General features: G+C 42.3%; 1 protein-coding gene across 1 annotated transcript in view; it reads right to left on the reverse strand.

Annotated features, from left to right (window-relative positions):
• The window catches only part of LOC119406793 (zinc finger protein 37 homolog), a 104,257-nt gene extending 98,697 nt beyond the window's left edge, over positions 1-5,560 (reverse strand). Inside the window, exon 1 of the mRNA XM_049419822.1 lies at positions 5,327-5,560. Within this exon, the coding sequence (XP_049275779.1) occupies positions 5,327-5,363 (37 nt within the window). The 5' untranslated portion in view covers positions 5,364-5,560. The remainder of the gene's footprint in view (positions 1-5,326) is intronic.
• Positions 5,561-13,066: the final 7,506 nt, after the last annotated feature.

The raw sequence follows: 13,066 nt of genomic DNA on the forward strand, positions 1-13,066 counted from the left end.
TCGGCAGCAGGATCTGCTTTGTGTGAAGAATTAACCTGCAAAGGTTTCAAATCTTGAGGGGCCTGAGTGCTCAGACCAGCAGGGAGAATGATGCAGAGAGAGGGGGTGCACACCTGCCAACTGAAGCCTTTTCTGCCCCTTTATCTCAAGCATTACGCAACAGAGCACCATTTGATGCTAGAGCTTTGACTGACAGTCTCAACTAAATATGCCATGTGTTGCCCATTACCTATGTGAGCCTTAGTTTTTGAGATTAATACACTGCATGTCCCAATGTTGGAGGTCTTAAAGGGGAATTGACAAAAAAAGTTTTGGCTTGGCTACTTGAAATAAAAGCTTGTAAGTTAAACAAGGACTTCAGAATACAAGGACAAGCGCATACTACCAACTGAAAGTTTATTCGGAAAGCAATGACATATATTACCGACAGATAAATGTTCCATAAGAATATGCGATAAGAGAACACAACGAAAATAGAAATACAAATAAAAAAATAAAAATAACTGCCACACCTTACCAGAGCCTGCATTGCCTTGCAGAAAATAGTTAACGCCTACTGCATGTGCTGCTTTCCAAAAAAACAAGCTCCTTATCTGAAGGGGCAACTGAGGGTTTACTCACACGACAGGTGATCACGCACTATGCTTGCAGCTTCAATAATTATTCTTACACGATCACATTTCACTTAACATTAACTTTAATTCAATACCATCTTTCCTATTTTTTTGTTTACACTTCATGGCCTCCCATCTGTAACTGTTTAAGGTGACAAGGATGGAAAGTAGGGTGTCGTAAAAAAAAGTGGTGTGTGTGTGTGGGGGGGGGGGGAATGTTCAAACACCCCAGCCCTTGGCTACACCCCTGGCGCAAACCACTCCCTGCACGAAACTAGCTTTCGTTACAACCAAAGCAATGATGCTACAGATGCACTTAGTTGACAAAAGCACATTGCAAAATTATGCAATTAGCGCTGACCCAAAGAAATCCCCTCGGATGCTGCTGGCATAACCACATGTGGAGGACAATGCAGTACTCTACTTAAGGCGCAAATAATAAAAATGCCAGCGAGACAACATAAGCAACATAACTGGCCAATAAATGCCATAGCGCAAACTTTGGCGTGTTACTGTCATTCAAAATTGTACACAGTCTAGTTTCACATGACAGCTTAACTGTGGATCTTGTGTCTTCTGCATTATGAGCAGGAGTGCCCAATTCCTGTGCTTTTTACATTCTCGATGCAAGCTGCCTAAGCTGCCATCTTTCATCCTTTACCCCAAAGAACAGTCCACATTTAGATATCATCTTTTCTTTGTGTACAACCTTTAACTGACTTTTTGTTTCGTTTAAATTTTATGTTTAGTCTAATACAGTCGAACCTCGTTAATACGTACCCGTTTTAAGCGTACTAACGGTTAAAACGTAGTTGCGACGAATCCCCGACCGAGTCTCATAGAGCCTAATGCATTCGCTGACCGCTTAAGCCGTAGTGCTTCACTCTACGCCTCTCGGTTAGCGCGTACCCTGCGTACCGCGATAACGTTTTGTGTCATAAAATGTTACTGCGCCGCTGAACTTCCCAACGCCACAATGTGCCGCCAAAGGTTCTTAGTCTTTTCGAGAAGTGCGTAGATCGGTCGATCACCGATTCCGACTTCCGCGCGATTGCGTCGATGCCTTTGCGGGTAAGCATCGGGAAAGAACGAAGGTGAGGTGGCGGCCACCGACGAACGCGCCAACATGACTTATCGCCGACAACCTTATCACAATAAGTATCTTCAGATATCTGCTCGGGCACGCGTGCGGCGCAGCACTGCTTTAAGCCTAGTGCACGCTTTTAATAGGCGACAACCTGAACGCGCTGGGCCGCCGATCGCTGCCGCCTCGTTGTGCAGGGCCGTGTTCAAGCGCGCGCCGCTTTGTAGAAACGAAAGCAGCTCGCTGTTGCGGAGTTTAGCGTTGCTGGTCGTGGGCGACGAGAAACCTCTTTGCATAGACGCTATCACGCTAAACGCACGCGTACGGTACAGCAAGCGTTCATTAATTAATATCTGGGGTTTAACGTCCCAAAACCACGATATGATTATGAGAGACGCCGTAGTGGAGGGCTCCGGAAATTTCGACCACCTGGGGTTCTTTAACGTGCACCTAAATCTAAGCACACGGGCCTCAGGCATTTTCGCCTCCATCGAAAATGCAGCCGCCGCGGCCGGGATTCGATCCCGCGACCTTCGGGTCAGCAGTCGAGCGCCATAACCACTAGAACACCGTGGCGGGGCGGTACAGCAAGCGTAGCGCTGTTGTAACCATACTGCACGCCTTTATTGGGCGACCACCCAAACGCGCTTCCGTCCGCTGCCAGGACCGCTAGAGCGTCGCGGAGTGCGCATCGCTTGCAGGAAGTTCGTCATCGCCGCGTTAACCGAACAAGCTCATCTGTGCTCATCGCCGCATCTGTGCACGGTCTGGAGCGAAGTGGGTACGAAGAATACTCCCACGACAAATGCGCGCGTGTGGTACAGCAAGCGGCCCGGCAGTGACGGCGCGAGCCGAGTAGGCGACGCGCTGCACGCAACTAGCCAGGAGACGATTGGCTCCACGCAGCCGTACTATAGTGTTCTAGAATATTGGGTAGTGAGCCCACTCTCCGGGGAGAGGGTACGTTGCCGCGGCGCAAAAAATGTAAACGAGTTTTCGTTTTCCTGAGTGCCCGCGTGGCGGCGCTACCATCGTCAGCAATGGGAGCCTTCGCCCCGCTGCTGTAGGGCTGCTGCTGTGTTTCGTCGTCGCTGCAGGTTTTCGGCCGAGCATTGCTTCGTCAATACGTTTCATTTTTCAGTTCCTGTAGTTGTGAATAATGTAGATTGGTAGCAAGGCTTCTTCACGGGCTGCTTTCATGTGAAGAACTCCATGCAGACAGCATTTTAGATGTGCTGATCATTGTGAAAGCAAGGCTTTGGCAAGAGGTTGGGTGCCGAAGCCATGCCTCAATGCTCTCTCAAAAAATAATCCAATTCTATGTTGTTACGCGACTTCATTTTTGCATTAAGGGGCTAAACACAGACAGAGCAGGCAAACGCCAAAAAGCAAAGCACTTCAAGATAAGCCGCTGCACTTAAATTTTTTTTCCTTGCTTAGAAGATGTTTTAAATTTTATTATTGTTCCTGCATTTAGATTTTACAAGTGTAGGTTAAACTTGAAGTATGAATCTTCTCTGAATATTCTTTTTCTGTTTCACTGACCCAAATACAAGAAAATGCCAGATTTGAAAAACAAGCAAGATAGTATGTTAATTGCCACTCGCCATGCATACTATAGCAATAAACCCTTATTTCAATTGTGAATGCTGGCTTTGGTCCTTGGCGTACCATCAACAGTGCGATTAATATGATCTACCAGAACGTCAGTAGATCTGTATAAAAATGCATGTGTTTGAATGGAAATGTGTCTATTATTTGTCATTTTTTTAGTATTTCTTCTGATTCAGTGTCTTCACTTATTGTGTGAACAATATGTGTTGAGTATTCATGTGCTTTTGTGAACTTTTTAAATTTATGCTATGCTAAGTATGCTATTGAAAATATTTAGCGTCTCTTTGTGAGTATTTTTCTAGCATCTATTGGGCTGTTTTAGGAGACATGCTTTTTGCCGCACACGCTGATATGTACAAAATGGGGCAAGGCCCTCTTCAAGCTATTTCAGCTTTTTTCCATCTGTTTTCACTTTGAAAAAAAAAAATGAAAGTGATTGATACGCATGGCTTTTGTGGAGTATATAAGGTCATTGCGCTGCCCCACCAAATAAACTTTTCACTTATTTCCGCGAACGATTGTTGTCTACATTTTTCCACACCTTCATTACAAATTCATTTTTCTAAATACAGGAGTGCGGACAAATAGTTCTGTAGAAAAGAGTGCATATGAACCTTTTAGGCATGTTATATAGTGTCAGCAGAATTGCTAACTGAATTTTGCACTCAACTGATAGCGGTGTTTGCATGCAATTTCTTACACAAATATAATTTCCAGCATGTGAGGGGTCTTCAAGAAGCAAAATCTGATTGCATGGTCTACCCTTACTTTCGGTCTTTTATTTCTTGGGCATGATTAGGATAGGTCTTTCCTGCTGTGCACTCCCACACATTTTCTTGCACTTTTCAGGAGAATATATCAACTGAGAGAGCGTAAGGTGCTTAAGTTTGTAGTAATATTGTTTTATTTAGTGAGAGTATGACCTCACTAAAGAGACTACCGAGTACAAACGCTAGCATGAAAATATTAGTCTCTTTTATCTAAAGGCAATCGATGTCAGTGCACGTTAAAGAACCCCAGGTGGACGAAATTTCCGCAGTCCTCCACTACGGCGTGCTTCATAATCAGAAAGTGGTTCTGGCACGTAAAACCCCATAAATTAATTAATTATCTAAACGCAATAAAACTGCGAGATCTTTTTTTTTTAAGCGAGAGCTCGCTACTGCAATACAAAACTGGCGGTTTACAGCATATATTGCATCCGGCGCCCGCTGATGACGCGCTCATGTTTAGCGATACTTCATGCGCCAGAACAACGGCCAAAGCAAGAATATGCTCACGCAAAAGAAAAAAAAAGCAACGAAAATGGCTATGTACAGGGGTTGCACAAGAGTAGTTTGTGCTTGAAGCGCTGGCAAACTAGCCTTCGCGCTGAGGGCAGCAACGCGTCGCTTACATTGCAGGTGGTGGTGGCGCCATCTACCAGGTGAGACATAAAGTGCGTCAGTGCACAGCCTCCAGTCGGCCCACTACCCCTTTCTAGAACACTTTAGCCGTACCGCGTTTCACTGCAGTTTTCATATAGTAGCAGATCGCGGTAGAGACGCACACACATATATCGCGGAAAGCCGACACTGTCCGTTCTGTCGCTACGTTGGTCATTGCGCATACCGGACCCTGTAATAGTTCCGAAATGCTCCTTGGCATCGCCACCGCGCGCTATCGGCACTATCGGACGGTCGTGCGAGAGTACGAGAATCTTTTCTCCAGTTTGGCACAAACAAAGAAAAGGCCTTGCAGTGGGCACTTTAGGCAATATTTGCTGTGGCACTGTATTTATTGCTTTGCTGGCGGCGATTGCGTATGCGTGGAGATGAAAATTTTTACTTGGTGGTTAATGCGTACTACCGTTTAGTGCGTAGTTATGCGGCGTTCCCGGCAGGTACGCATTAACGAGGTTCCACTGTATGTGGTTTTGTCAAAGTGCCCCATTACCAAGGTCCTTTCCTGTTCACAAACACTAGCACTGAATGAATGAATGAATGAATGAATGAATGAATGAATTAGAACATACAATTCACGGGGCAGCTGTCGGGACAATCGGGCTCCATAAGGTGTATTTCTACCAGGTCACATTCCTCGATGCCATCATCAATGTCATGCTCACTTTCAGCCTTCACTGCATTAACGAAACAGGAACCATAAATATAGCTCGGTAAGTGAGGTTTGCTAGTCCAACAGTACCAAAGCTGTCGAAGCAAATTGTCAACAAGTTGGAAATTTGAAACTGCCACAAGCTAATATGGCAGTGAAAGAAGACATTTAGCATTGATAAGAATGATTTCAGCATAGAAATAATGATAAAGGAGGGCACACAAAAGCCAGGATGTCTATGCCTTAATTGCAAAATTTCAGTTAACTGATGTTACTGCTTTAGGCATGAGAAAAGAACAAATGCAGCACTCGCTAAAATGTGAACTATAGGCAAGAGAGAACTAGCAAAACACTGCGCTCTGTAGGCAGACTGCGGCAGTGACTGCTAAATGTGTGACAGGATTGCATATATATATAGATTGATTGCTCAGTTTAAAGACTGATGACTTGCTCATTTTTAAACATGAACATAACTTAATGCAACATTTCTACACCTCCTGTAGCAAGTTGAAAAAATAAACAATAGTGCCATGCCACAGGCACATGCAAGTGGTCATTAACAACAAGGCTGAACAAGACTGAAGCTGATGAGGCTAACAAATAAGTACATTGTCACATAAGAAAAAAAATATAATACACAAAATACAGCCATGAAATGCACCAATAATGCAAGGGTTCAAGATCTTGAGAAAGAGTCATATTCAAAAAGTCAGTATTACAGCACAAATAGAAAAGACATTACAAAGCAACACAAAAGACACAAATAATGGAGTTCACAGTCTCGGTGCATACTGGAGCTGTGACAAACACAGCATTGTGAAGCTCCAAATTCACTTTAGCCCTCTGTACATTTTATAGCTGTGCATCCACCACATATGTGAGCTTTCAGAATTGATCTCCATCAAAATGCAGCTGAAACTGCTGGGAGCTGAAACCACAACCTTGTGTTCAGCAGCAGAGAGAACATATTTTTACGAGACAGTTTAGAGACGGGCAGGCACCATAAGGATGCGATGTAGTTAAGACAATGAAGAAATGGAGGTTCTCGTGCATAGTTCTGCCATATTGCCTCTACTTTAAAATACTACCCGTAAATATATCTAGCCTTCTTACCTCATTGTTACAATATAGCACACATTCCATGCAAAATTTTCACTAACGATGCACATGAGTGGCACCTATCATGCAACAATAAATACTCCATTTTCAAAAGTAATCTACCAGTTACCCTGGCAACAAGCTACTTCTCAGAATTGCAGGTTACACAACCGACACTACTGCTGAACAAAAGCTTATCTGCAAACAGGCAAAAAAAAATAGCACAAAGTTCTGAATTGTTCACATGTACTGCTAGCTTTTTAATCACCTTGTGCACAATGAGAAAAGAATGACATTGCCTTATAAGCCATTAAAATGTGCAAGTACCACCAAAAATTACTTTAAAGTTGGTTGTGCCTCTAAAGCACCTGTAATATTAAAATTTTTGTTCATTTGCACTACAAAGATATCACAAAAATATGTGCCTCTTTTGGCATTTTAACCGATCAAACCTAACTTTGCAAAAAAAGAATGTCAACTTGAACAAACGAATGTGCACACACAAAAAGATGTTAAAATAAACAACTCTATTCATAATGTGATTCAAGCAACTGCAGAAGTAGAAGATTCAATCCTTCCATGCACAAAGACGTGTTAATGCTAATTTCACTGCCGATTATGTTATCATGAGTTTAGTCTTTTTATATACAAAATAACAGTGACTAAAATTTGGGTGAAATTCAACGATTGTTAAATGGACCTATGATGATGCACACAGTGCCTCCCCAACATATTTACCAAGGGTTGTTGCAATCAGCAAGTTTCAGCAATTCTGAACATGTCGCTGCACAAAAACAGCACGTACAAAAGAAGACACACTGAAAAAACCTTTTTGCCAAAAAAACAGTCGAAGCTGACTAACTGAAACAGCAACAGCTTGCCCTAATTATTCTCAAAACTAATAAGTAAGCACCCTGTAAAATGACAGACTAAGAATGAACTGATGAATGCTAAAAAGAAGAGACATTCAAACACATATTATTTACACACTTTGGAGGCCAGGCCATAACGCGCTGATGATGCCAGCTTGCCACATCATCACATTAATAGTTGATGAGCTTTGAAAAGACAACCTAAAATTTCATAATGGTCCATGAGAAACATATTGAGCAGCAGGCTCTAAACTACTGCTTCGTCACATCCAGTGCCGTACATCTAAATCAAAGCACATCAAATTTCTTGCACTCCGCTCCCATAACAATACAGCTGCCATGACCAGGATTCGACAATGCAACCTTACAATTGGTAACAAATGCACCATTGGCATCTGCAACAGAAAGAAAACAGCACCCCACAGTTAAACCAAAACCCAACATACACGAACAAAAACAAAATTAAGCTTCATTGGAGACAGCATATAAGAGAACTTCAATAAAACTAGCCGATTTTCATTAATGTGATGTCAGCTATTACAAATCCTTCCATTAATTCAACCACATTTAACATTTGCGAGTGTGGCTCATTATTGTTAAAGGAGTACTGACATGAATTTTAAAAATTTTCGGCTTGTTGCTCTAAATGAAAGCACGGGTGTCGAGAACCCTAAAAAGAGTGTCGTGGTGCCTGGGGATGCATTGCATATATTTTTAATACCGCTTCTTTCAACCAGCAGTTTCGGTTTCGCTTTTGAGAGGGCGGCTTCATAGTGACGTGTCAAGTCTGCCCGTGACGTCACGGGCAGACTGCAACCCACGAAATATGCACCTGCTGTCCTTTGCTGTCAGTTGAACGTGGTTCATGATGAGTGAACTGTCGTCCAGTGCATCCGACAGCGATTTCTGTGATTTAGGCTGCATGCAGAACCCAGATTTCGCAAACCAAGTGAGCTGACTTGAAACGTCATAGGGCTCTCCGTGCGGTGAAGCTGCCTTGCAGATGCTGGGAGATGAAAACTTTAAAATCAAACTTAAATATTTATACGTGTTTCCCGGATGCGGTGTGGGGAGAGCGTTAACACTACATGCCATGGAAAACAAAAACGTCCGTTTTGCTGCACTTCAAAATCGTGTCAGTACTCCTTTAAGCATTCATTTGATCTCACAACTGAGAATTTCAAGAGTTACATTGTGGTTCAATGAAAGTGAACATCAAAGCAATATCAATGCAATATGTAGAGCTGGTTTTTCAAGAAATCATTTTTTTAGGAGGGGGGGGGGTGCAAGTGGCTTATATAATGCACAAGGTGGAGGCACAACCACCATATGTAGAAGTACCACATACAAGCGTACATAAGAAAACTACAAAAAAAAGCATATGGATTATTCTAAATTACTGCAAAACTCAATTACATGATCTATACTTATCCTTGAGCATTTTGCTGCAATGCAAGTGTCTGCCGAGGTGGACTCCTACCTTTAACACCGACATAACACCTTTTAATCAATTGTCACCATAAGCCTTTTACACTCTTAATCATATCATTGATATTTGGTGCTGCTTTCTTTAATCATAACAGTATCAGCAGTCATCAACAAGCAAAATTACAATGATTTCTTACCATAAAACCTGTTTTTAAGTTTTTTTATAGCCTCATGCCAGCCTTATGTTTCATACCAGCTTTTTCTTCCAGAAAATCTACTATTGCCCCAAATTCTGAGACCACATCACTTTTTGAGGAAAAAAGAAAAGGGCGAAAATATTATTGCGTTACCATTTACACTTTGTTTTTTTACAAAGATAGTTTCAAATGTCATCAAATAAGCATACTGACAAACTAAACAAAACTACTCATTAGCCACAATGTTAACTGCACATGTTGAAATTAGCAAATGAGCTTTACACTTTTCCAGTTACAGGTTCAATTTGAAATGAAGGCTTAGGGGACTGTTGTTCCATTTTGTAATTACTCTTACAAACTCCTGGGATTAGAATTTTAATGACAAAACAACCACTGCCAAGAAAAAAATTATTTGAATTAAGCTGCAGCTGAGTACAAGCACTTTGTGTTATGGCAAGCCTACGAGGCAGCCAGTTAGGAGGGCACGAAAGCTCAAACATACGGGGAACATTCCCCATTTTTCACTGACGAGTGAGCACAATCTATAGATTCATATTAGGTCACATAAAAAAACTAGGACCATAATTTGATACTCTGCAACAAAATTTACTGAAATAACCAGATAATTACACAATGTCCAAGAACTTCAACGTACAGCACACGCAAAAGACAGCAGAGTTCATTGTTGGTAAAGAGCCCATATCTTATTTCTGCTGCCTTCATTATTTTCCCCCAACACTCCTGACAGCTCCTTCCAATCGTACCAGTTGTTTAAGTAGCTGGCATAAGCTTTGTTAACTTTGAAAAGCAAGAAACTCTGAAGAGCATTTAGGTGCGCTGTTGCCTGGTTCCTGTAGCCTCTGTCTAATGTGCTCAAATCTAATGTGCTTGCCCTACAGGAGGCCAGGAAAACACTGCAACAATCCAAGTATCCTAGGAGTTCCTGGTCTCCTACTGCCGACAGCAAATTGCATGGGTAGATCTACAGTAGCCTTTGAAGGGTAGCTGGGTGGTAGGGAACCCTATTTGATGGAGCATTTATGCAAATTATCTGTGGAAGGCACAGTGGTGGCTCTTAGCAGAGCTGAGATTTTTTCTTAGGCTGTAATAGACTATAACAAAAGCATGCAACAGGAGGAAGGGGAAATTTTAAGCCAACAAATAATGGAACTAAAGAAAACATAGAAAGTGTTGTTAGCAGTTTTACTTTAAAAGCAGTAATTGAAAAAATATGGAATTCCAAAGGCGGATAAAAAAAAACTTGCCATAGACGAAAATCGAACCCACAAACTCTGCTTGATGTGTGCGTGCAATGCTCAACCAGTTGTGCTATGGCAGCAGCAGTCTCCCCGGCCAATTTTCTTGCGTATTTCTGTACTTATCAATAACCCTAAGAGAGTTAGTCAGTGTCACTCGTGGCCATGGCAGGGAACGTGGAACGTTCTTTTCACCAGATGGCATCACATGACGTGAACTTACTGATCTGGCAGCTGACCAACAATATCTCCTATGATGCCTAATGGCATCAGAAGCGCATGGGTCAAGACCCTAAAGATCAAATGAACGAAAAAAATGGATGGGAGAGATCACTATGCACTATGCAGCCTGTTTTGCGGAGTATCTGGGTCCACCAGTACGTATCAATGACAAAAAAAATGTGAGGGCACCACTTGATACAACACAAAGGCCTTTGGCAGTTTATCTGTGAGCACTTTCTCAATCACAAACTTTTTTAGAAGCGCTAAACTGAACTTAAAAAAAAAAAGAAAGGCCAATTAAGGAGGCATGATGGACACTAAAAGATCACCATTAACACAATTTCATTCATTACAGTGGCACATTGACAGATGCTGTATTCAACTGTACAAAAAAAAATTCATTTTTACATATTCGGACGTCACTAAGAAAATTTACAAGTGAAATAACTGCCAATTTTACATTCACTAAACTTTCTAACAAGGCACGAGTCGACAGGAAGTGTTTCTTCCTTTGCCTGTAGTTCCTGAAAGACAAAAGTGAGAAAAAAGAAAGATTTACAACAAGGAAACTTAACATCACCAATAGTCGCTGAACATAGGATCTACCAGGCTGCCGACATTTGTCGATAGAGCCTGTTTACCAAAGAAAAGACCCCTTGTTAAATAAAGCATTGCCTACCACCCCGAGACATGCCCTGTTCAAACTCTCTTGATATAGCCCCCACAATTCAGGTCTTGTAAAAGAAAACCAACACTCATTTTCTGACTTGAAGGCTCCTTACAAACAGTCAAATGAAATTATTGACTGACAAATCGTAATGGCACCTTCGACAACATTAGGACACCTAAACTACTGGCATCTTTGACTGGTGCATTGTTTCCTCCAATCGTAACATACGGATCCTTTAGTGTGTACCAATGCAATCTGACAACGATGGCATTATTGTAAAGGACGAAAATCATAAGGTAATTTTGTTGGAATTATAAAGTTGGTCTAGGGGTGATAGACATTAGAGATGCCACAATTAGAGATGCCACAATATAGCAACATTTCCTGACATCTTGCAGTAATAAAGCTAAATAAAAAGGTGTTTATCGACAAGAAAAATTTTGACAGCGTGGAAAAACACGAATGCACAAAAGGGAGGAGACACGGATTAGCGCCGACTTCCAATTGATTTTTAATTCAGAAAAAGACACATATATGTAATGGGGAAAAAAATTAATCGGTGTTCATATAAACAGACAATGAACAAGTTTGCTGTGCATATTTCTTCTGCCTGTAAGGATTACAGGAGCAGAGCATGCATGTGTGTCATGACTTGGCAACACATCCATTACATTGAACAAAAAATTCAATTCTAAGTGTTTATGTGCCAGATGCCAGAACCATGATATTGTTATCAGGCATGCTACAGTGGGAGACTGAATTAAAGGAGCGTTGCAACACTTTTTGAACATAGCGAGGAAATGCTACAAATCTGTCATGAAGGCTACTGTGAATATCTGAGTCAAATATCTTCCTGAATGCAGGAGGAAATTTAGAATTTCATGTCCAAGACAGTGCAAAATCGCTTGCTGTCCTTGTGGGAACTGGACCCACTATGCAACGGGTGGGACTGACACCTGCATTGGCTGATTTCATAATCGCGAAACATCCTCAGTAATACATTTCTTTGTTTTGAACTCAACAACTGACTAATACATGTTTTTCTATCTTCATAAACAATAAAATGATATCTCATCTTCATACACCCTTTTTCAATTGATGGTCATCAACCTAACATTTTGTTTTCTCCTGTGTTTTCATGAGGCAGTACTACACCCATGCTATTTCAAACACTATGCCCGAGTTGGTCACTTGTCTTGTACTGAGCTCGCTACGATAGTACTTGCCGATGCACATCGTCATTTCTAAAACCACCTATATGTTCACCAGTGCACCCTTGCGCTCTCTCCTATGCACCTGGTGAGCAAGACACACTTGCAGACATCGCCACAGGTGTGCGCACAGGGGGGGCAGGGGGGGCGGCCGCCCCCCTAATCACCTAAGAGGGGGGCGCGAAATCTGCCCCGTACATTGACCCTTCTAGTCACCTAAGAGGGGGTGGGGCACAAAATCTGCCCCGTACATTGACTTAGTAGGGTGGAGGGGCGCTGCGATGAACCTCTGCCCCCCCTGATGGGGAACCCTACGCACGCTTATGGACATCGCTTGGCGTTTAGCCAATTGAAACTGCTTCAAAATGTGCTATATGGATTTAGCTTCTTTCCATCAGTCAAGACAATGGCGCCGTGCGCTAGCTTTTCAGTAGTGCATCTTGTGTAAGCACCGCAGCCAAACGAGGGGTGCCACCACACATTCTTCGTACGTACCACATGCCGGTGCCACATTCATATGAACCAGAAGTGTGCGAACACGTTAAAAAAATATTGAGAAAATGCTCAAGGCCATGACATGTACCGACATAGCTTCTCATCCCTATGTCATCCCTCCCTGGTGCAGCTTTCAGTGCTTTTGGTAGGGTCAAGGACGAAAGCACTCGGAAATCTGCAACCCAAATCCTCGTAACTCCATTTATATTGC

Source organism: Rhipicephalus sanguineus, chromosome 10 (genome assembly GCF_013339695.2).
Source record: "Rhipicephalus sanguineus isolate Rsan-2018 chromosome 10, BIME_Rsan_1.4, whole genome shotgun sequence".
NCBI lineage: Eukaryota > Metazoa > Arthropoda > Arachnida > Ixodida > Ixodidae > Rhipicephalus > Rhipicephalus sanguineus.